The 25,151-nt window shown below is 41.6% G+C and overlaps 1 protein-coding gene across 3 annotated transcripts in view; it reads right to left on the bottom strand.

Annotated features, from left to right (window-relative positions):
* Positions 1-24,096, bottom strand: part of arhgef40 (Rho guanine nucleotide exchange factor (GEF) 40) — a 45,791-nt gene extending 21,695 nt beyond the window's left edge. The window contains exons 1-11 of one of the 3 annotated variants that reach the window (XM_086277651.1): positions 23,864-24,096; positions 11,808-11,897; positions 9,445-9,552; positions 6,304-6,589; positions 4,868-6,008; positions 4,421-4,659; positions 4,155-4,328; positions 2,697-2,811; positions 1,974-2,067; positions 1,771-1,857; positions 617-733 (exon numbers count right to left, since the gene is read on the bottom strand). In XM_086277651.1, the coding sequence (XP_086133777.1) occupies positions 617-733; positions 1,771-1,857; positions 1,974-2,067; positions 2,697-2,811; positions 4,155-4,328; positions 4,421-4,659; positions 4,868-6,008; positions 6,304-6,589; positions 9,445-9,552; positions 11,808-11,897; positions 23,864-23,866 (2,454 nt within the window). In that variant the 5' untranslated portion in view covers positions 23,867-24,096. Of the gene's footprint in view, positions 1-616; positions 734-1,770; positions 1,858-1,973; positions 2,068-2,696; positions 2,812-4,154; positions 4,329-4,420; positions 4,660-4,867; positions 6,009-6,303; positions 6,590-9,444; positions 9,553-11,807; positions 11,898-12,021; positions 12,222-23,863 lie in introns of those variants that run through there. The other 2 variants (XM_086277660.1, XM_086277642.1) reach the window with 2 other exon arrangements.
* Between the last annotated feature and the right edge of the window lie 1,055 nt (positions 24,097-25,151).

The following is a 25,151-nucleotide window of genomic DNA, read 5'->3' on the forward strand; positions in this document are numbered from 1 at the left end:
CAAACAACCACTATCAGATGGATCGGTGAAGGTTTTGCAATCAAGGTGCAAGTTTTCTGTGACGTGTCTCTTTGCAAAATGGATTTGGTTAGCTGTATTCTGGTTATATTCCTGTTTAAAAGAAAGGTTTTCCAGCTCTTATGTCAAGTAGCTGTTAAATTGCCACTCTGCAGCAACTACATCATGATTTGTGGAGGAATTTATGAATTTCTGTTTCAGATCTCTGAGTTTCTGGATAGACTCTGAATACAAGCCGTTAGTGTGAATTTCTGTTCATCAAGATGGCGACAGGTTTGAAATTTTCACTGATTCATGAGTTAATGACCGTATTATCACAAACAAATTGCATTCAATTGCCATTTTGACCTGATTCAATCACAAACTAATAGCAGACTCTAATTGTTTTTATTGCTGCCCTGATACACCAAAGTCACTTTGAAGACTGCAGCTGACTGATTAATGTTCCTGTTTACACTGAAGTCTGAACTTCGTCATACCTCCACTCTGTGGATGAACCACTGAAAACACAAATGCTATAGTGGAGAATCAAATGTGAAAAGTTCAAGGATGCTTTTTCATGTTTGCATAATCGAACAGACAAAACAGAGCTCCTCACCAGTCTGAAGGCCAGCCAGTCCGCGTGGCAGTGGATAAAGTCCCCGTCTACTTCTTTGGGCAGCTGTTGTTTGTCTACATACTGCTGAAGGACACTCGTTCCTCGCACTGTGTGGACCTGCACAGGAGAGGAGAAACAGTAAGGGGCAGAGGAAGTGACTTTCTTATTGTATGTTTGAGAAGAATAAAAGCTTTTAAGGAAATTAGACCAAAAAAGAAATAAATTAAATCACACTGAAGCCTGGAACATATAAACTCTTATCTGAATGTGTTAGTGTTGGCAATGTTTACTGAGTACACACCAAGTGAAAAGCTCCAAGAGTTTAAAAACATCAACAAACCTGCTGTGCCAATCATAAGTTTTCAAAAATCACCTGTTTAAACCATATTATCAGGGCATGTGGCCACTTTGAGTGAGAGAATAATGCTGACCTCTTTGTTATTTGCGATTCTATTAAATGGCAATTATGGCTAGAGGTTCTGAGAATGGGAGAGAATAAAAAAAAACTAACTTGTATTATGATTTATTTTTTACTTTCTGAGCAGGTACACAACTGGTTACTGAAATTCAACATGGTGCTGACGTTGTAATTTAACTACAGCGTTCACATCTTCTTGGAAGTGTTTGTCGTCGACATCCAAAGTTTGAACACTGCCTGCTTGAAACACAAACCACGTGGCATGACCGATCCTCCCGTGCCTGTGCGCAAGAAAGATTTCTGCTGATCGGTGCAAAGCAATATGCTGAATTAGCGGTAAAACCGAGTTATCTGAAAGCAGTAGATGTTCCAAACGTATGGAAATTGGGTTTAATAGATTCAAGCTCAATGTGAATGTGCACTCCAGCTTAAGCACTTCTGACACTGATCGCATTGCAACAAGGAACAGGGACAATTTATGGAACGTTATTTCCTCTCGCGCAATTTGCATTTCCTATATGAACACTTTTTCCTGTTGACATTATAATAGGCAATAGAATTACAGGAACTTGCTTTCTGCTAATGTTTTCTCGTGCTATTTATCACTGAGCTTTTGACATGCTTTCATAACTTCACATTTATTCATTTTACGGATCTGCAAGTAAAAGAAGTATAACCGACTTAACCATGAGGAGCTTAGTAATACAGTCTAAACATGTGATGTGCATGAGGTCACCTCTGCTCCTTCCAGGGAATGAGAAGGGGACTCCTGCTGCTCTTCCACCAACACCAGAAGGGATCCAAGACCACCGGGGACCGACCCCTGGCACGAACACAAAAACACATGTGCTCGAGCTACTATCACATCTGCAGCCTAATTAAAGCGTGCATGCAAACATTTAGCACTTCCAGTTAACCAGCGTCCTTGTGCTGTCTCACCTGGAACAATTTAAGAGCAGAGAACAAGAGAGCGGAGGGTGGGGCGCGCCTGCTGTCCATTAACACTGTTAAACCCTTTTCTTTGGCTGCAGGCCTGTTGAGGGTGGATGAAGAGAGAGATGTTAAAAATAAGTGTTTAGCTTTAAACCAGTGTAATAGCCATTTTTATTTAGGTATTTTCACCAAACGATGAAGTTGAAACAAACATTTATTCTTAAACAAGAGTTTTTTGGTCATTTGCATAGAATCACATCATTTCTACCCAAAGCCGTTGAGAAGCTTTGGTTCTGACTTGCCACAAGTAGTAGCAGTTATTGTGCCAGGTAAACTGGCAAGCTCAGATGTGTTTGTGAAGCTGACATTGAGTCAGTTTGTTATGTTTGTCCTCCGTTTTCTGGCACACTCTGTGTTTCCCTCACACCACCTTATGTTGTAATTGGAAAAGTCAAGAAGCGAGTCGAGTCGAACATAATTATGAGGCGCTTTTCGTTAAACAGGCTCGGTCTCGGTGGTATAACAGGAAACAAACCACACAAGCCTAAATATAAAAATGTGAACAAAAAAAGCCAGTTAAAGATTTTTAAACATACATTCAGAGAATCGGGGGAATCAGAGAGCCGAAGGCTACATTTATTGGCAATATCCCCCTGTATTTAAAAGCCATAAATCTCTGGTGACAACGGACGACTAAAATAAACAATCAAAGGAGGAACACGCACTTACCGCGTGATTGTGTGGTAACAGGCCAAGACGCGGGCCATCTCCTCCCCAGAGAAACCCACTTCTGATGCGTCGGCCTCTGTGAAAACCAGAACACGCCCCAGCCTGTCCACTGTACCTGTGGTCAATATGCATCAGGTTAAGCATCGAGTGGGGAAGCCAAGAGGACAAACTAATTCACCGAGGCTACAAGCATACAAATCCATTTGGTTTTTCTCTGTGCTGTAAGCTTGTTGGTGTTATTGATATCTACTAAAGACACTATATCTACTTTTAAGATTAGACCTCAAACTTTCCTTTTTGCTAAAGCATATAGTTAGGGCTGGATCAGGTGACCCTGAATCCTCCCTTAGTTATGCTGCAATAGGTATAGTAGGTATATGTTGGGGGATTCCCATGATCCATTGAGTATTTCTTTTTCACCTTTCTCACTCACTATGTGTTAAAAGACCTCTCTGCACTGAATCATACTTGTTATTAATCTCTGTCTCTCTTCCACAGCATGTCTTTATCCTGTCTTCCTTCTCTCACCCCAACCGGTCGCAGCAGTTGGCCGCGCCCCTCCCTGAGCCTGGTTCTGCCGGAGGTTTCTTCCTGTTAAAAGGGAGTTTTTACCTCCCACTGTCACCAAAGTGCTTGCTCAATCACATGATTGTTGGCTTTTTCTCTGTATCTATTATTGTACGATCTACTGTACAATATAAAGCGCCTTGATGCAACTGTTGTCGTGATTTGGCGCTGTATAAATAAAACTGAATTGAATTGAATTACTTAGGATCACCATGATGTGAACTTTGGAAATAAAGCAGGTTTTGTTTCAGTACCATAAAAAAATAAAATATTTCTTTTGATACTTGGTAAAGATACAAGCCAGCTATGCAGACTAGAAAGGCAACAAAAAAGAAAAAAGTTACTACTTTACAAAAGTAATTAGAAAGGCTTCACTGAAGCAATTTCACAAATAACACCCAGATAATGTGGGAAAACCCAGGAAGGACATGGTCCAAAGCTGACTTTTCTGATAAGTGTAAAAGTAGATTTTTAGCTCAGGAATCATCTGATTACTGGAAATACTTCTGGTTTTGGGGGCTGCCTGGGTGGAGTGTACAGACAGCTAACAGCAGACCATTTACTGGGAATACACCAGCCTGCAGTGTTCTCACATTGGCACTAATCAGTGCCATTGGACATAAATATTCTAACAGACATGCATCAAAACTGTCAAATAGTCCTTTTTGTTTTTCCCCAAAACTTAGAGTTGATGTTGTGGTAATCACCAATGATGACTTAGACATCTGTGTGTTAAAGGCTGTTGGTTATATGTTCTTGCTTAAATTGCCATTTGCATTTATATATGCAGCTCTGTCAAATAAGCCCTAGAAATGTCCAGTGCACATATCTAAACAGGCCCTTGTTAAAATGTTCTGAGCTGATTATGCAGAAGGCCCTAAAGAAGCTTGCCTGTCAACTTGAGCTTCCCTGACTGGAGAAGGTCTGCGTCCAGTTCCCTCAGCAGGGCGGGCTCTTTTGAAGCATCACCATTCTGTTTGTCAGGTGACGCAGCCTCCTCATTAGAGTGGTTAAAAAAAGATGTGCCCGACTGTCCGTTACACACAGGCAGAGATGATTCAGCTTCTGTGAAGGGACAGAAAAATATACAAAACAGTCTGAGGACAGTTAAGCACACATGACCAAATGTTCGTGCACAAACACGGTTTTCTTCAGACCTGCGCTGCTTTTCACTGTGTTGTCTGTCGCCTCGCTATCTGCAGCAGAAGCACCTTCAGTTTGGTCAGCCTGCTCTGCTTCCTCTGTTTGGCTCTCCTTGGCAGTCGGCAGTTTTGTTGAAGCAGTGCAGGTGGCTGGGCTTGGTTGAGGAGTTTTAACCTGCATTTTCAAGGCCTTCTCCTTTACACGACCCCCAGATTTAGCTTTCCCTTTGGCCCCCTTTCCCTTCCTTTTCCTCCTAAACACAAAGCAGAGGAAAATCTTAATGAGGCACACCATAAAATTAATAGCTGCACTTACAGGCATGTGTCACGGTCATGCCACATTGCGTTTTTGAGGCCTTTCTGTGTCCATAAGGTTGCAGCTAAGTGTTATCAAGTTGTGTTTTAATAAAGAAGTGTCAAAAAAGAACACAAATAAGATGAAAGAGTACGATATTTCAGTACCTTGGTGCTCTGAATCCTGCCGTTTTAACCTCTTTTCCTCTGGGGCATACTCTGTCCTCCACTTTTCCTTCATCCTTTTCATCCATGGATTTTTGGTTTGACAAACTCTTCTTTTTAGACCCAGTGTTTGTAATTTCACCACTTTTTGAAACAGCAGCGAATGGTCTCTGTGGTGCATCTGATGTTGGGGTATTAGCCTCACTGTCTCCGCTCAGTGGTTTATCAGCATCCTCAAAAACAGAGTCCGAATGTGATCCATGATCAGAGTGGCCCTCTACAACGTGTCCATCTTTGTGGTTTGTTAACTCATGGATTTCACCTGTGTCCAAGCTGTTGTTGCTCTTGGATTCTTTACTTTTGTGGTCATCTTTACATAGCTGTGTGTGACCATTGCTATCTCTCTCCTTGCCCACTCCAGGTCTCCTTTCCTTGAATGGGCCATCAAAACAAAGGCGGCGGCTTTCCAGGCCTTCAGAGTCTCTGTTTGTTTTATCTCCTTCATCAGAGTCATGGACTGAGGAGGAGAAAGACCTCCTCCCTCGGCCAGGCTCGGCAACTCCTGGCACAGGCAGTGGCGGTAATGCTTCACCCTTGGCAGCCACAGCGTCTCCTTTGATGCCAAGAATAGCCCGAAAGCTTCCTGACCTTTCCGTTCGCCCATATCCCCATGCTTTTCCTCTGCGAACCTTGATAGCCTTTCCTCTCCTGCAAAGAGGTAGAGTCTTGGTCTTACAGATTCCATGCATCTCTTGGTACCGCTGCCTTGGATCGACTCCTCCATCAGGACCCCCCCTGGGTTCCAAAAGCTCGACATAATCCCCATCGAGCTGAGGTTGTCTCGATGTCCGCCCAAGGCCGTCTTCACTGCGCCTTCGTCGAGGAAGCACACAGTCAGAGTCCAAGCCATCCGGTTGCAAATCCTCATCTTCTTCTTCATCCCAGGACCAGGAGTCTAATTCCCCAGAGGATGAGCCACCCCAGCCTCCGAGGCTGCTACCCCCCTCGCTAGGCAGACGGTTGGACATTAGGCCCAACTCTTCAGAGGGGTCGTGGATAAATTTTGGGTAGACTACCTCCTTCCATGGAAGTCTAACCACACCATCGCATGTACTGACCAGACAGGTGTCAAGTCCTCCTCCAACTTTGTAAAGAAGAGAAAGGAATGCATTTATGAAGAAAAAGTACAGGGTAATTTAAAAAATAAGAAAACACCAACATCAGCTTGACTTGACTAAAATGAGCTTTGTTACATTTCTTTAGCTCTGCTGTTACGTTCTCCCCATCTGCCATCATCACCCTTATATACATAGCCCCCGTCTTTCTGTCCTTCCACCTGGTAAAAAATATGATTCTTCAAGCAACCCACCTGTATTACCCAATCTTCAGTTCCCCAATGATCTTTTCTAACGGTCAGATAAGAGGAATCTGTTCCTTACCTTCTCTCTTGTGACCTCGCTCTTTGTTGATGATGTGAAGCCACTCAGTGGTGAACACAAGGGGATGCTGTGACTCGGGCACCAAGATTTCCTGAACAGTCCGTCCCCCAGGAGCCAGGCATTTTAGTGCCAGCCTTGGGCAACGTGTAGAGAAGGGAACCACCTGTAGGTAGAAGTCATTACTGCGCAGAAGCCTCCAGTCCAAAGTGGAAAGTTGGACAACCACTTTTTCGCCCAGGCAGAGAGGCCAGCCAGAGTGAAGGAACAAGCAACCCAGGTACTGAGACTGACACAAGAAAACAAAGAGAGAGTGTTAAATGTACGAACAGAAAATTAAACCTTCATTCAGATAATGTTAGATTTTGCTGAACAAGTCATCTTTCTGAACCCCTTCCGACTGTGTGATGCACTGACCTCCTTTTAGAACCATTAGAGTCCCCTCAGTGTGCACAATTGTGCTTTCCCATTCACCCACACCCACACTGGTGTCCGCCTGCATGGTTGTATCTGGCTTAGTTATTTAAATGAGCAGAAATTCTAGAACTGATACCACACGAGTCAACGGTTTTCACAAGCTGAACTGGCCAAAAGCCAGTGCCACATACAAATGTCAGACATGACGTGTGTCCTAAGTGTAAAACTGCTTAGTTAGCAGAGAGTCAATGAGTCAGACAGAAACTTGCAGATGACCAGCTCCTCGCAACAGGCAGCCACTACTAAAACAGTTGGAAAACACATCAGGTGGCTCTGTAAGAACGACAGAATCAATTTCAATCAGTCCTAAATACAGAAAACCCTCCAGTGAATAGTAAAAGAATTTAACTGCAAATTCTGTGATTTCGGGCACAGCAGTGTGGGCCTCTTGTGGGACCCTCTGCACGATTAATCAACTGATCTATTTAGGTAATACACCTTAATCCAAGCACTATTCCCACCTTAATCAGTGGTGTGTCCAATCTATATCCCCTTTCTTAAAGCCTTGAAGCCTAAAACTCATCCAGAGCCTCTCTCTGCTGTTCCCAGTCACGTCTAATCGACTGACACAGGGCTGCTCGCTCCTCTCTCTGTGCCCTCCAGACTCACGAGACGTGATCAAATTAAATTCCTTCCTCAGCCTCTCCTCCATCTCCCCTTATTCTACCTCTGTCCTTTATTCAATTTCTTCCTCTTAAGCCTCCCTTCTGTCTCATTTCGTGCCTGTTCTGTCACTGTGGCAAGCTTTGGGGAAGCAAGTATCTGATATCTGTCAGGGTGAATATTAGCATTAAAAAGCATGTGCAGCTTTTCCTCTCTTAAAAAGTTTGCCTATTTCGAGCCAGTCCACAATCTGTAACTCTCTGTGTCCTCTGGCCCACCCCCTCCTTCTCCCTCAATATGCCCCAGTGTTTGCTCCTTCTTCCCCACCTCCCATTACTCAAAAATTCCTCAATCAGTCTGCTATTGCCTGCTAAACTCCAGCATCGTCTCTGTTTTCGCACAGGCACAGTGAATGGGAGTCATGTTCATTCTCTCCTTCGACTCCCACCGCTTCTCTGTTACTCACTCTTTCTCTCGCAGCAAGTAACACACTCACATATGGAAGGCATTATTGTCATGACTCACAGTCTAACTCCCATCCCAGGCAGCTCCACTCAGCGACAATGAAAACATAGTTTGCTCACAAACGCTGTACGGGGGTGTGTATATGTGTGTGTATAAGTCTAGGAAAACTGTGGAGGGAAATATGAGAACGTTCTTAGCTACCAATCTTGCACTAAACACTGCGACTTGTTTACCTTTGCGTGTCTCAGAAAGTTCAATATAAAGAATGCTGTTCAATTAAACATCAGGGATTCGAGTTAAATAGACATCGCGCCTTATTTCTTTGTCTCGGTTTGGCTAAGTGTGGCAGAAACAGCAAGAGAGTGACACAAAGTGGAAGTTGCATGTTTGCACAAGGTTTGGACAGTGTATCCTGTATCATATTATTTATATGCGTTTGTGTTTATGTATGTGGGATCCTAAAGACATCACAACATAAACTATTTATTTACACAAGACTGCACTGCATGTCATTCACTCCTGGAGCTTCCGAGGCAGGAAAACCACCTCATTTGTTTGCGAATCTCAAATGTCACCAGAGACTTTCACAAATTTTACCGAGCAGCTAAAGTTTAGGGGCAGACTCGAGCCTCCATAACGTAGTGAACAACTGGTATTGGGTTACGTGTATCAAACTCTACATGTTTTAAGTTCTGGAGTCTTCCTGTCACCAGCTACAGAGACACTACAGGACCCCCGGCATAAAACTTGGACTTGACTGTTGAGAATACAACCCCAGTTTATATTGGAAACCACAGACTTTTAAGCCAGAATCTGTAGAAACCCCAAATAATAAAAAACAATCAGACAGGTTTTCCACTGTTCTGAAATGATTTAGTGAGAAATGTTAAAGACTAGACTGAGGCTTAATTTGTGCTGCATTCTGCCAACAAGATCAATACCAGCAGTTCTTTGTCTCCATCAAACTGCAAATAAATTTAGTCTTATTGGTTCCTTTAGTCGTTTGCTGTCTTTTAAAGTACTTTTTAATAACTTGTCTGTCAATTTTAAATGAATGTTAAAATTGACTTAGCTTAATTTGACCTTTATAACTTGGACTTTACTAAACTTCATGTTGAAATGAAATCAAGACAGTAAGCATCTCCTCATGCATCTGTGGCTAAAACTTCCACGGATGCCACACAGTTACAGTGCTGATAACAGAAGAGATCAAATAATTTGGTTTCTTATCATGGGTATGCTACATAATTGTAAATAGAAGTTATTGACTTACATTTATTTATCTGCACTTTAGAACTTCTGTTTAAGAGATTTGGCGATGTCGCATCTTTTACTCACCTAACAGGTTTGGGTTTATTCTGCATAGCTGAATTTGACAAGGCATTGCTCAGATTATGAACTACGGCTTGACTGCCTTAAATTGTCAGTTCCAATAAGTAAGTTACCTGAGAAATGACCCAAGGACCATTTTAAAGGAATCAAGAAGCTAGCTGGTAAATTTCTCAGACTATACTTCTTGTGTGTGATGGCTGATTCTGTTTCTAAGTATTCAGCTTTGTGTGTGTTCCATTCAAACAGTGTTTGCAGTTTAGAACTCACACAGGCATGCTGCTGGAGTTTGTGCAGGAGGTGCTTTGCAGGTACGAAGTAGTCCAGGAGATAGCGAAGACTGTCGTGTTGATAGGTCGACTCCAGGACTGAGAAGACCTGGACAATGGATGCAAGACTCGGTAAAAACACTTTGGAGTGAATAGAAAATTAAGCTATTCTCTGAATATCAGATTCTTAGGCACTAAACAGCATTTACTTTAGCAACATTTTTTTTGTGTGCGTGTGTGTATTTTTTGTCTATCAGTGGATTTGTAGAGGGTTTAATTTCCCCTTGAGTGGAAGAATTTGCTCAACCCAGACAGCATATGATCAGTAGTTAAAGCAAGCAAATCACCAAGGCTGTTTAATTTGATCCCTCTTGTTGTATCAAACAGCTTTTTCCATGGCAAGAAAGAAAACTGATTGGAAGCTATGTGACAACTTGGAAAAAAAAAAACAATTACAAAGTAAGTAGAGTAACTCTCAATGGTTCAAGCCGTTGCTAAAAAATCTGTTTGTATCCAGAATTTTAAGGAAACAAAGCACCGAAAGCTAAATTAATGCTAGATATAGTTAGGGGTGCTATAATCTAAGAATATTTGGTTATAACTGACTAGATTTGCTTGTGTTATCGAAAAGTCAAGGTGTTCTTGTTGTAGGGTTTCAAATAGGGTTTCTGGTAGAGCAAAGATATGGATAACATGTGCTTAATGGCAATACTGGAGTAGCAGCATTGAATAAATCACAAGCTTGTGTTTTCAGTTAAGATCAGGTTTAAGGTTTAACTTCGCACTTGGTTAGGTTTGGAAACTGCAAACCTCGTTGGATAGTTAGTTAAGATTTTTTTGTTAGATTTAGGCATCAAAGTCTCTTCTGTAAGACTTGAACACCAAAGACTATTTGGTTAGGTTTAGGTACTAAATACTTCTTGGTTAGACTTCTTGGATAGATTTAGGAACTAAAACCTTCTCTGTGAAGTTTAGGTAACAAAGACTACTTGGTCCAATTTGAAAAAAGAAAAAAAGAAATATCTAAGCTGGTTACTAAAAATACTAAAAACTAAAAATTTGAAAACTAGATGGAAAGTCTGTGCTATCCATACAAACCCAACTGCAAAAACAACTCAAAATTTGGCAAATTTCATTTTATTCCTAGAATATATAAAAACATTTTAAATGTTTAAAATGAGCAAAACATATTAGCTCATTTTGAATTCGATTACAGCAACACGTCTCAAAAAAGCTGGGACACCGCCATGTGTACCACAATGTAAACCGAGCTGCTGGAATCGTGGGAGAGGAACATTGTCCTATACTTGTCTACTGGAGGATTCTAGCTGCTCAACAATCTTCGGGTTTCTTTGTTGTGTTTTTCATTTCATGATGCTCCAAATGTTTTCAGTTGGTGAAACGTCTGGACTGCAGGCAAGGCTCTTCAGTACCCTTGTACTACAATGGCACACTATCTTTATAGATGCAGTTTGCTGCGCTATGCAAGGCCATCCCTGAAAAAGAAGTAGTCCGGATAGGAGCATGTGTTGTTCTGAAACCTGTACACAAAGGCTTTTTTCCCCGCTAATACTGACTATAGACATTTCTGTGCATTTACAGAAGCTGTCTGTTTTGTAATTACATGACAGTACAGGCAATGGCCTACACATTTTACACTGTTATTTCCTACAATTTAAGAAACAGATGTCTTTCATTTACTACAACAGCATGTGGACAGAGATAAACTGTTGAAACTGCACTTCTTTTACTTGTATTAAGAAGAAGAATATGTAGTTAAACCCGATTAAACTTCTTTTGCTGGCAAAAGGGAACGCGTTTGACATCCCTGCCATAGAAGACGGCAGCCTTTCTGGATCATGTTCACATATGGCTTCTTCTTTTGATAAAAGCGCTTTAACGTACATTTGCAGACGGTGATTTCCATGACAGGCCAGAAGATGACAGCCATTCAATATGGATTTTTTATATTCTGATTCTCTAAAAGGCTCTTTTTATATCCAATCGTGTGACTGACCAGTAGGTAATCAACCTAATTAGTTGTAAATGTTCTGCCAGCTGTTTCTTTTCAGAACCAATTACTTTTACTTTTTGTTGACCCTGTCTCTGTGACCCTTTTTGAGGTGCTGCTGCAATCAAATTCAAAATGATGTCATATTTTCATGAAATAGTAAAATTTCTGTGTTCTACTGTGAATAAAATAAAGCTTTAGGAGGTCATAGCATTCTGTTTTTATTTACGTTTTACACAGCCAACATTTTCAGAATTGGGTTTGTACATCACACTGTCTTTGTCTACACAACCCTTGTATATTTCCCTGAAGACGTGCACTGGGATGAAGTTGTGCGCACTAGTGAAATCTACCTGGGAGAGGAGGGGTGGGGCTGTGCTCTCAAAAGGAGGATAAAGCGATGAGAGCGCCCCCTGCACGCAGTCCTCCATTGCCTCTGAACCCTGCGAGAGATAAAGAAAGGGTTAAAAAAGGGGTTTAATTCATCACCGGACACTGAATCAACTGTAATATCCGTTTGTGTTGAACAGCCGGCTCGTGTCTGTTTTTGCTGACGCCCACACGTACACATAAATATACACACATGGTCGGCTCTGAGCTTCCTGCTGTACGGCCTCCAGAGTGTCAAGCATTTCCTCCGAGGCCCAGTAAATGTAGAAACCCCCCAAAACAAAGGTGACTTCACTTCAGTGTGTTAACTCCCTAATACTTAGCTGCACACACACACACATCATAGCACCGGGCAGGTCAGTGAGTTGGAGCATGGAGCACATAACACACTTGGTGTTTATTTTTGTTGGCATGGTAACCTGTAAACCGCCCCCCTCTCCAACTTCTCTTTTTCGCTCTCTACTTTAACATTTCCTCACTGATCCTCCAGCAGCTTCTCTTTCTATTTTATTAAATTTTTTACATCATCTCTATTTTTTTAACCCAACTTTCTTTCTTTCACCTCCCGCCGATTCTCTGAATGTCATCTGACAACAATTACATTGAGATTCTCTGCAACAGCCTGCATAGCGTGTTGAATATCTGCAAAAACCAAAGCAATAGACAGAAAGCAATAAGTTAAAAAAAAGGCTGAGGAGGGGAGAACAGAGTGTGTGGAAAAAAGTGGAGAACGAGAGAGAGAGCCAGGAATGAATGAGCTGGTGGTGTTGTGGGGGCTTTTATGGAAGAAGACCTAGGTTGAACTGTATTTCAGTATTATTTTTTGGGCTTGTTTTTGTGTGCAGAGGAGAGCTGAGGTTTAGCCACAAAGGAGGACAGAATGAGTCGTACAAGAAGGATACCATTTGAAATGTACCTCTTACACAACTTTTTGACTGAAATGCTCTCACAAAATGAAGCAATCAGTTTAAGAAAGATTAAAATATAAAGTCATATCTTATTTGCAACTGTTTTTGATCCAGATCTTGGGAAAAATAGTTGTGCTATTAACTAAAAGCAACAAGGAAAAGAAATGGTGTGGAAAGCGATTACTGTATCCTGCTTTTCAAATGCTGAAAATGAAAAACAAAGTGCATGTGAGATGGTCACAACAAGTCAACAGTATAACTGGGTGGAGTGCTGTTCTGCTGAGGTTATTCAGGGCTGCTCTGGACAGATGTTCGGTTCTGTTTCCTAACTAGTCTTTTGGCTAGAAAGATCATTTCAGTCTGTTTAGTTGAACCCCTGTACAGAGTGGGTGAAAAACTCGACTCTGAAAACCAGAGAGAAGTCAGACACAGACTGCATACGAACATGGCTGTAGTCACCGCGATGTCATGCATGTTGGTGTTTTGAAACTGGATATGACAATCGAGGGGTACACGTGACTGTTAAAATTAGGAATGCTGCAAGTTTATATAATAGCGTGTGGTACTTTGGGCTGCTCCTACTCCATTTCCCTGGGGGTCGCCACAGCGGATGGATAGCATGTTTGACTTGGCACAGATTTTGCACCAGATGCCCTTCCTGACACAATCTTCCCATTTATCTGGGCTTGGGACCAGCACTAGGAGTACACCAACTCGTGACTCCCTCAGTTTGTGTCTCCTAATGGTCTCAAACCAAGGAACAAATGTTAACCACTACACCACGGAGCCCTGTCAGCTGGGAGGTACACCCATCCTCAATTGTACAATTGAACAATATAATGTTCACTTTATAAAATGAACATTTATTGCTGTAAAAAGACTTAGAATTGGCACAGAAGCCCCCCCACCGTAGGGTCTTCACCTATGGACCGGTCTTTAAGATGTCGCGGATAAATACAACAAAATAAAATGATACGACCAAGACAAAAACTGTGGCATTTGGTAAATATAATGATCAACGTGAATTCTCTGTGAAATTGTGTAACTTTATTAGCAGCGCCCTCCTGAAATGCGCCAACAACACTGAGAGTAACATCCTCCTCTCTGCCCCTTAATGCTCTCTGGTCGCTATAGTAATGCATAAATATTTCTTTTAAAATAACACACAACTACAACACGGGAAAAGACACAGGGAAACAGAGTTAACGATAAAAGAAAAAAGAAACCCTGAAAACCATAAATTTTACACCCGAGCCTCAACTCTCGTGGTCCGGTACCAAACGATGGATTGGTACCGGGCCGTTGCTTGGCGGTTGGGGGCCGCTGATATAAAGCACCTTGAGGTGACTGCAGTTGTGATTCTGCACAATTTAAGTAAAAAGGAGTTAAAAATGGGGGGAAAAAGTAAAAAGTGCTGTTTTGCTGTAGATGTATTTATAGTGAAACCTCTTTATGCAACCAGAGGCCAGTAGAAAAAAGAAAAGCAGGTTTAAGGCACAGCTGTGCTGGCTTTACTTTTTCAAAACACAGCTTAGATTTCCATGGGCAGAGCGCTCAGAGGACATGTTTGTTCACTGGTTTTCTTTGAATGAAGCCACTAAATCACCAACAGACTGTCATTTTATTATTTAGTTTCCAGAAAAGAAAATCTTAGTAGACTCAAGTGATATTTTCAGTCTTATTTGACTCAAAAAATGGAAAAGTGTCAGGTTATTAGAATTTCAAACTTTTTAGGCAAGTTAATGCAAGTCAAATAGTCTGTTTTATTACCTTAAACAACACTGAAGAATACACTGAATATTGGGTGTAATTAAATGCATTTAGACATGTAGACAAGGTTCGGGATGGCCTGCTTAAGCTCAAACCAAATGTAAGAATAGTGGCTTTAAATGTGGTCTGAGTATTTCAGAAACTGGACAATTTTCCCACACAACCATGTCTCTGGTTTACAGAGAATGATTTGAAAAAAGAGAAAATATCCAGTGTGCAGCAGTTCTCTGGTTGAAGAATACCTTATTAATGCCAGAGGTCAGAGGGGAATAGCCTGGCAGATAGGAATGCAACAGTAACTCAAATAACTATTTGTTTCAACAAAGTATGCGGAAGAGCATCTCTGAACACAGTAACAGAAGACCACGCCGGGTGCCATTTCTATCAGCAAAGAACAAGAAACTGAAGCTACAGATCACACAAGCTCACCAAAAATGGTCTGACGAGGCTACACATGCTACTTCAACATTCAGGTGGTAGGCACAGTGGTGTATAATAGTGTGTGGCACATTTTGGGCCACTTTGAAACAACATTTAAAAGTAGTGCTGTCATCGTTAAAATGATGTTAACGCCATAACCGTATTAACGTGGCAAATCTCCGAGTTACCGCAGATCACCACACTAACATGTTGACGCCGTGCAGCCGCACGCACGGGGTGATCTGCGGTAACTCGGAGATTTGCCACGTTAATACGGTTATGGCGTAAACATCCTTTTAACGGGATTAATGATGACAGCACTATTTAAAAGCCACATCGTGCATCGCCGTTCATGACCTCAGTGGACCCATCTTCTGACGGCTGCTTCCAGCAGAATTACACAGCGTGTCACAAACCTCAAATCTTCTCGAACAGGTTTCTTGAGCTTGTTGATGTGACCACTTTACCTGCACTTTTTCAATGTTAAAATAAATAAATTATAAAAAAATAATTTATTAATTGCAAAAAACACGGTACGACCAATTGTGTGCAGGATTTGTGCTGCCAAAACTGTCTTTGTATAACACAGGGTGTGTATTTGTTTATTCACGATGGTCAACTGTGGACTGTACTATTTTACAGAGCATGCTATAGTAGGTGTAACAGTAGTAAAAAAAAATAAAGGCTCAGACAGCCTTCTGGCTCACTGACAGAACATATTGAGTCTAGTAAAAGCACAGCAGGTGGTTCTGAGGATTGCAAGGCAACCCAGCAGTAACTTCCTCTTAACTGAAGCCCTTTTCAAACATCCCCACTAGACAATTCAACAAAACACTAAATTAAAGCAAAAACTAAAAGATGTCAGCTGAAAATCTTGAATGTTTTAATTCTTTTTTGTGTGCTTCCTGTAAGACACAAACATTTCAGTATCATTAGACTCACTGTAAATATTAGCCAGTAAGTGTGCTTAGTCTTTTCTTTGCAAAGCTTTTGTGCTTTGAAGACTCTAAAAGACGCAAATAGGAACAACTTAGCTATTTCAGTCCATCTGGTGCAATAGTGGCCTTTGGGGGACTTCTGCCAGATGAATCATTCACAGTGTGCATGCACCACTCATACTCTTTATTTAAATGTTGCTAAAAAAAAAAAGACATATGAGCATCATATTACCTATTTGGGCATTAACTGATATTTAGTGGACAACGTGAATTCACTAGCTGACTTTGTGGCCGACTAGCTAGCCTACAATAATATTTAGTTTGAATGTGCCATGTGCAATTGTATACCACCAGCAACTTTTTTATTTATTTATTTATTTTTTTAAACAGGCTTGAATCTCTTTGTGTTCACAGGCCTGTGCAGACAGCCTTCAACAGGATATACCACTGTTAACATCCACAGAATGGAATTTCTGTCTGGAAGCACAATTATTAAAAATGCACAGTGGAAATGATGTCTAACAGAGGCAGGAAAAGAGCAGCGCTGCTTTTCCACTAAACTGAAAAAGTCCTCGTTAAAAAAAAAAATCAATACTGCTTATTTTCCAGTAGAATCACTGAAATGATGAGTGTTTCTGGGTAAAAGGTGAACACTCTTCTTTTTAACTTTAACTCTTTTGGTACACACAAAGCAAAGCAACAAGGATACATTCGGTAAATCTGATTTGTTGCTGGAATCCAAGACAGTAGAAGACATTCATGTTAAACCTGCTGCCTCTGCTTTGAGGGACTTTAGCTATAATCCAATTACTCTTCAATTGGACAGACACTGACCTTGAAATACAGGTCTTATTTTATAAAATGCTACGTTTTCAACAAATGCAGTCAACTTGCTGATAACTGTGCCCATGGCAAGTTATTACCAAACAAAGGAAACCAAAAATTGATGGAAAACAGAAAATGAAAATAGCTTTCATTTCAGAAGAGCATGAATGGTCGTGCATATATTCGAACATGTACTGTATGTGCAGAAGGATTTTTGTGAGTCAGTTTTTTGAGGCTATATCGAATAATGACTGCACTGTAAAGCCTGATGAATGCTATATATCCACCAATACTTGTGTTCATAAAGCACTACACTCACCAGCCATTTGGTACATGTTGCCAGTAGTGGGTTGGATCGTTTCCGGCTTCCTCTGAAGCCACATCTTTGTGGCAAACATTCCCCAGAGTATCCCAGAAAATATCCCCCACACTATTACCCCATGACATTGTGTGAATTTTAGAATTAGTTTCCTTTTTGTAGCTAATTTAAGTGATAACTAATGCGGTCTACTGCTGCTGTTCAGAGATGCTCTTCTGCATGCTGCATTTTTAACAAGCGGGTATTTGAGTTACTGTTGCTTTTCTATCAGCCTGGCTATTCTCCACTGACCTCTGGCATCAACAAGTCCATTTCACCCAAAGAACTGCCCTCAGTGGATATTTTCTCTTTTTGGACCATCCTGTGTAAACCCCAGAGAGGGTTGTGTGGAAATCTGCAGTTTCTGAAATACTCAGACCAAGTCACTTTCAAAGTAATTTAAACCACCTTTCTTCGTCATTCTGATACTTGGATTGTCTGATACTTGGATTCAGTAGATTGTCATGCTCATGTCTCCAAAATGCTGCCATTTGATTGGCTGATCCAAGTTAACGAGCAGTTGAACAGCTGTACCTAATAAAGTGGCTGTGGAAATAGGAAATAGGAAATATGTAAGAGTACTAAAAAAAACTGAGGTTTGATAAATTACGAATGGCAATGTAGCGTATGCAGATGGGGGAAAAAGCACTACAAAAATGGTCGTGACCAGTCAGTGAATTTCTCTTTTTTTGTCAAAAACCAGCTTGTTTTGTGTTATTTCAAAATGCTTTCACTTGATGAACAGCAACCAGAAACACAAATACCCCGTCTTCTAACTACAACTTACAAAATGATGGGTGACATATTGCTCACTTTGTTTTGGTATTTTAGAGTCTGACATGGTTGAGTCATCTATAAAATCGTGTGCTTTTTCAAGGCAGGACAGTCTGTTTAGTGTGCATCTGTATCCTCATGTTTGTACGGTAAAAAGTGGACACTGTGCGAAATTGGGGTCTGTCATTCTTGAGTCAGACTTCCTGTCTTTCTCTCCCGTACGGCAACTTGTCTTCCACCGATGACTGGCAAAGAGAGAACAATGGAGATATGCAGGAAGGGGTGTAGAAAAACGAGTGAGAACTCAAAAAAATAAGCCTGAGAGAGAAAAATAAGAGCCTGAGAAGTGGTTTCGGAGCTTATGACTGAGCGAGTTGAGAAACAGACTGAAAGAGAGACATTGAGAAGACCAGACAGATTTGCAGTGAGTGGGGGTTCAGACAGAAAGTGAGGGAAAAAAAGAGAACAAAAAAAGGAGGCTGACCAGTGGGAGAGATCGATGGCAAACAAGAGCAGCAGCAACCATGATAGAAACCAGATGTACATGAAGGACAGAGAAAGAGAGGAAGACGATAGAACAGGGAGGGGGCTTCGGTGAATGGAGGAGAGATAGAAAGTGACATGATTAGGAAGAAAACAGGAGAAAGATGCTGACAGGGAAAGAATGAGGAAAAAGAAAAAGTGAAGCGAAGCCAGCAAGGGAAAAAAGGCAGACAGACAAAAGGAGGATGAAGGGGGAAAGGGGGGAGGCCCAACATTGATTTGCTTTCTTAAATAAGCCTGTACAGCCAGATCTGATCTGACCTACTGTAGGTCAATCGGTTTCCAGGGATTTCTTATGGTTTGTTCTAGACTATTTAAGTGCTGAAGGAGTGTGGGCTGTTCTGAATTCATTAACTGCAACATAAAAAAATCACAAATATAAATGATTAGAATGGGAGTTTCATACATTTTTTTAAAATCATTAGACTTCCAGGAATGTAGAGAATCCCAGAGTTAACAGCTTATGAGCATAGTAATACTCCTGTGGAAAAAACCCTGCTTTTCATGCCTCTCCTCATTTTTGTATATGTTTGAGAAGTCTGCGCAGATGTCTGCTGAGCGAGGGGCAGGGGTTAGCACAAAGTTTGTTGAACTATGACTCTAGCCATCTCTGCAGGCACATGGGGTCACAGCTGACCAGTCTTTGAACTGAAAGATGGACAGAAAACTAATTGGCTGTCTTTTGTTTCTGAATTAACAAATTATATTTCACAAATTAGCCAACATTTCAGGGATATACGCATGTATCAGTCAAACAAATGTCCATCCATTTTCTGCTGCTTATCTGGGTTCGAGCTACTGGGCAGCAGTATGAGCAGATAAGCCCAGACTTCCATCACTCTAGCCATCTCTTCTAGGTCATCCAGGCGGACACCCAGTCCTTCCAAAACCCGTCGAGACACATTTTCCAGTGAGTCCTGGGTCTGCCCCAGGACCTGCCCTGGTAGGAATCGCTGGAATACCTTACCTAGGAGGCATACAGGTGTCCTGATCAGATGCCTGAAGGAAGGAAATTTTGAAGGAAACTAATTTCCGCTTGTATCTGTGATCCCATTCTGTCAGTCACTATCCAGAGCCTGTGACTTTAGGTGACAGTAGGAACAAAGCCTGGCTGGTAAACTTTCATGCTCAGCTCTTTCTTCACCAGGGTCTCCCATGACAAAGTGGAGGGGCCAGACAAGAAAGACTCAGACAACCCTATCACTTCACTATATCTCTAATAACTAAGAGATCTTAATGATCTAATCAATTACAGATCTAATAAACTAGAGATCTAGTGAACCCTTGCGGGGCAGGGTTACTGGGCCCTCACCCTGTGGTAGAGCATCAGGGGAGAGTATTTGGTGGCTTCGCTTTATCCGTAAGAAGCAACATTGATCCATCCCTCTGTGCACCCACCATCCACTGGAGGGCTGTAGGGGTTCGGCTCTTTGGGGATTGGCCTAATTTGTGAATGATTGTAGGCTCTGCCATTTGAACTACAGCCACCCAAAAGCAAATGCATTGATATCAACAATGACTATCATCATTTAAAAATCACATGCTAAATGATTCATAGCTGCATGGACTGTGAATTTTCTCGAGCATAGTCATTTACTCTGAACAAGTTCAGCACTGTTGTTAAGGTGGAAGCAGCACAGCAGTGCCAGCAGAGTGGGAGTGGTAAATACTATGTTGTCTAATGGTGAATGCTCTACACACAAGGGATCAGAATAATGCCACCTTGAAATGAAACCGAAATGGGGGGTTTTTCGGTTTCATTTTGTCACACAGTGGAAATTTGTATTTATCTTGTATATTGTTTTTATTCTGATTTTTAGTGTTTATTTATGAGTGTTTTATTTGCATGGTTTTTAGTGTTTTATGTGACATGGTTTTTATCCACTGTGGACTGGCTGCACATGGGACAAATTAGCTGATAGGGACCACCTGCTGAGGCAGGGGTGTGTCCAGAGGTGGCCTATCAGGACCATTGTTCTGGCCCCTATTTGTTATGTTGCAGGACACCGACGCAAGGGGAGCTGTGGCGGTGGTCGCATCATGGATTCGGGTGCAGAACGCAAGCCGGGCTGGGAAGTGATGGGCCAGCGGAAGGACAAGAAGATGGGTGGCTCTTTCTTGTCTGCTGAAGACAGGGCTGGCGTGGACTCTTCTCTAAAGGAGGAATTCCTGGCCTGCTGATGGACCCATACTGAACATGTGGCCTAATTATAGCAGGGGGGGTTTTAGTGAATGTAGAAAATGGTAGTTTTATGGGTTTTAGAATTGTTTTTAGTAGAGAGCAAACATTTTATTATGTACATTTTAAGGGTGTTTTATTTGTGCTCCCTGGCCTAGTAATAAACTGTTTCTGATCAGACCTGCTCCCTCTCTGTGCCCGTGGTATCTGACTCGCTTGCTCCCCCTTGTATTTTAAAGAATCTTTCTTTTTAGCGTGACATTCTGGCGCGACCGCTTTAGTGTCCGCAGCGCGTTACAATTTCAAGGTGGCATCATTCTGATCCCATATACACAAGGGTCCTTTTTTACCCAGTGCAACAGAATGGCAGCTCACCAGCTTAACTGCCCCTCCACTGATGTACAAACAGTGCTTTGTTATCATTTATTAACACTTAGTATAAGAGTGAAAATGAAAGGATGTCAAATGATTTGGCAACTACTTTGTTTTAAATTCAGACTAAGAGCAAAATTAGATTAAAAAATGTGACACAAACTCTTATTAAGTTAAAAATAGCTAGCTAGATATTATAGTAACAGCAATTTTCTGTTATTGGGAAAGTCTATAAATATATCGGCACTATTCTAATCCTTGGTAAACTGTGATGTCAGCCATGAACACTTTGGGGGATAATAAATGTTCAAAAAAAGAAACCTGTTAACATAAACACCCGTTTACCTCTTTTTTTTTTTTCTTTCCACGTCCACATCAAAAATGCAAATCTGAGTTTCATTAGCAGCTAAACACCATTTGGTTACCACCTAGTTAACATTTTGTCTGCCATTTGGTGCAGAAAGCATGCAGTGGGTTTTATTGGAGCATTCTGGTGTGGCTCTGGGTCCAAAAACAGAAACAGTGAGCTGGACGTTTCTAAAATGCTCACTACAAGAAAACTGCAGACTTTTTAAGCCTTCTGCTCTATGTTCTTTGGTCTAATATTAATACATATTTAAGCAAAAGACCACAATTTTTATCATTTATATTATCGCGGAAAAAGCTAGATTGGTGATTATGAAGTTGGATAAAATGTCCAATAAAAATGGCCCAAACAGCAAGCTGCTGAGCTGAAAAGTAGCCATCCTCGGTCTGTATGCACTCTACGTGTCAGAAACTCTGAACAATCACAGGAAACTTTGTTTGCTGTGATTGACAACATGATTCTGTCCTGTCTGGCTCTTTCTAGTGCAGTTATCTCCACTGAACTGGCACTGCAAGCATGTTTAAACAAACACAGAAAATGGTTTGCTATAGCTTTCATAATACTGTACATATTTTTCTTTTTTTCCTTTTTTTTGATGGATTGCCTTGCCAAACTCAAGGACTGGTACATCCCATTAGTTTCAAAATCAGAGATTTCTGGGCAGAGGGAATGGAATTTTCACAAGGGAGCCCTGCTGTATGTGTTTGAGTGTGTGTCACTTTGTGTTTGCTGATTTATGTTAGCGCCTATGTACATGTGTTTGTTAGCAGCCTTGTTTGCCCCTGAATGGGAATGCACCCTCATTGTCCACCTTGTTAGGTATTCAACTGTTGGTCAGCGTAAATATTTTTAATCAGCCAAGCAAATGGTAGAAACTGACTTTGACAAGATGGAGTTTTAAAGTTTAGACTGAGCATCAGAATTGGGGAGAAAGGTGATTTAAGTATTTGAATGTTGATGTCAGACAGGCTGGTCAGAGTATTTTAGAAACTGCTGATGTACTGTTATTTTCCCACACAGCCTCTACAGAGAACAGTCTGAAAAAGAGAAAATATCCAGTCAGTTCTCTGGGTGAAAATGTTTATGTCAGAAGTCAGATGAAAATGGCCAGAATTCTTCAAACTGTAACAGTAACTCAAATAACTACTCATTACAACCACAGTATGCAGAAGAGCATCTCTTCAGCAGCAGAAGATTACGCCAGAAGCTACACCATGTCGAAAAGCTCAAAGCATCTCAAACTGGTTTCATGAACATGAAAGTAAGTTCACTGTACTCAAATGGACTCCAGTCAGACACACACAGTCAGACAGATCGCAATCCAGTAGAGCATCTTTGCGATGTGGTGGAATGGCAGCCACATCATGGAAGTGCAGCCAGCAAATCTGCAGCAACCATGTGATGCCGTCATGTCAACACGGACCAAACTCTGTAAGGAATGTTTCCAGCAACTTGTTGCACCAATTTAGAATTAAGGCAATTCTGGAAGCAAAAACGGCTCCAACCCAGTGCTACAAAGATGCAGCTGATAGAGTATCCAGTGAGTGTCCATGCACAATCACGTTTTTGGTGGGCTGTTTGTTACATAAACTCTTATGAGCACAGTACTGTGGGAAAAGTTTGATTTCTCTCCACGTAACGCTTTACTGTGACTCTGTGTTTTCGTGTGTACATCTGTTACTGTTTTCCATTCTAAACTGTCCCAACTGGGGATCGAGGAGAACAAAACTGCACAGCACATGTTCGTCCTTCCCCGAGGTCCATGCCATCCCTTGTTCCTCCTTTCTCTGCTCCCTCCCCCTTTTCCCCTCTCTCCAGCTTTTTCTCCCAGGTCCAGTGTGGAAAATGCAGCATCACTGAAACCACCACCGCTGCTCTCCAAGTCTCCTAAAAAAAAAAAAAAAGTAACCCTACCCTTCTCTTTTATTCTCTTCCTTCCCTGCACAGCTCTCCCTTTTTTTCCTGCTCTCTCTCTTCCTCTCCCTGCCAAACTGCTCCACCCAACTCGCAGAAGTTGAAATACAGTCACAGACTTTCTTTGTTAACTTGGCATCCTCTTGATTTAACTTCTCATCAGACACATTTGCATGTGTTTGCCATCTCCCAGTCTGTCTGTCTCTGTATGTCACTGATCAGACCATAAGTGGGAGGAGATGGTTAGTCAAACTCCCAAGAGATGCAACAGAGGACTCTTTTCACTTTAGAGGCAGTCCCTTACTCCCTCCGCAAGTCGGCCACAAAAATCACCAACGTCACACATTTTAAATCGTATCATTATGATTTAGAGCCATTGGGATCTAAGCTGAGCGTTGTAACTGCTGACTAAACATCTTCTCAAATCAAGAGCAAGCCTTTGTCAGAGATGAATGAGGGATCCTTCTTCTTGTTCAGTTTAAAATGCACATGTGTGATCATCTATGCACTAGTCATGCATTCAAGAAGTAAAACAAGATCATTTATATCCATGGGCATAAAAGTTACACAAAAACATTGTGACAATGACGACTGGTCAATACCAGTAAAGATTTCTACACACAAAAACAAAAAACAAAACAGGGGACTTACCATGACTTCAGTCAGGAATTCCTACGTAGTCTTCGGGTCCTTTCCTGAATTCATTTCCTCTGCGCATTCTCCGCAAAACTTTCTCTTTGTCTCAGTTACAATAATCAAGCTGCAACTCCTTTACTTTATAGGTTCGTGTCCCCTTCAAAGCTCGCCTTCTGTAAGATTTCGGCACTTGAGGAGCAGCTCTCCTCCCCTCTCTTTCCCTTCCACTTCCACACTGTCTCGCTGTATTTCCCAGCCTGGGAATGTCCGAGCTGCACTGCTTCCCCCACCCCTCCTCTCTCCTGCCCGGCAGTCCCACGCACCCCACACCTCCCTCTCCTCTTCCTCCTCTCACCTAACAAGAGAACTACAGTCCCTCTCTCTCCTCTCAAACTTTCCATTTCCCCCAGTGGTAACTTAAATGAATGCACAATGAAAAACCGTTACCCCACCCAGCCACCAGCCACTAGAAACCTCTGATGTTTTATTGTGAGCTTCTATTCTAAGGGCAGATAAGCTAAGTGAGTCTGTGTGCAATCAAATGTAATCTCATGGAAAAGTGTGGGCTTCTCATCGAAAACACTCAGATATTAAATGGAAGCGTACGCACATGTTCAGTGCATCACTGAGGGGAGAAATCCCACCCAGCTGCCCTCCCCTTGACACATAAGCAAATGCCAGTGCAATTTGATAAGTGAGTCAACAAATAATGAAAATTCCCAGGTAGCACACTGGCAGCTGAACCAGTGGGCTCAGTTTAGGGCCCATCCTATGTACAGTTCAAACTTTTAGGGGGGCTCAGCTCCCAGTCAATGTAGGTGTTTCACATTTGCAAACCTCAATTCATTTGGATAAACTTTACAATGCTACCTTCAGAAGCAAACTAATTTGTCAGATGGCCTATTGCAATGTCCAAGAATAATTCAGAGTGAATAATCAGGGATTTCAATACAATCCACCCGTTTTAAGGTGGAGCCTTTAATTATCAAACCCGAGGCAAAGGCTCAGAAGTTAAAGAAGTATTTGTGGAAAAGTGGATACGATGAGAAACATGCACAACATTATTTCAGTCTCTTAACCACAAACCCCATGATATACAACAGCATTATTCAAGTACTGACACTGGAAAAGCTCCCTGCCACTTCACAGACTTGCACACGAAGTAAAGTGGCAATAGAGTTGTTTTTAAATGAATAAAAAACCCTCCGTCTATGCACACTCAGCACAGAGCATCATGTAGCACATTTTCACGAGTGGAGAATACATTTGTAGCTCCTCTTCCTCTGTCTCTTCCTCACATCCC

Source organism: Aulonocara sp. 'chitande type north' Nkhata Bay, linkage group LG3 (assembly GCF_057382095.1).
Source record: "Aulonocara sp. 'chitande type north' Nkhata Bay isolate Kocher_YH1m ecotype deep benthic linkage group LG3, A_spYH_male_GT1.1, whole genome shotgun sequence".
NCBI classification, from domain to species: domain Eukaryota; kingdom Metazoa; phylum Chordata; class Actinopteri; order Cichliformes; family Cichlidae; genus Aulonocara; species Aulonocara sp. 'chitande type north' Nkhata Bay.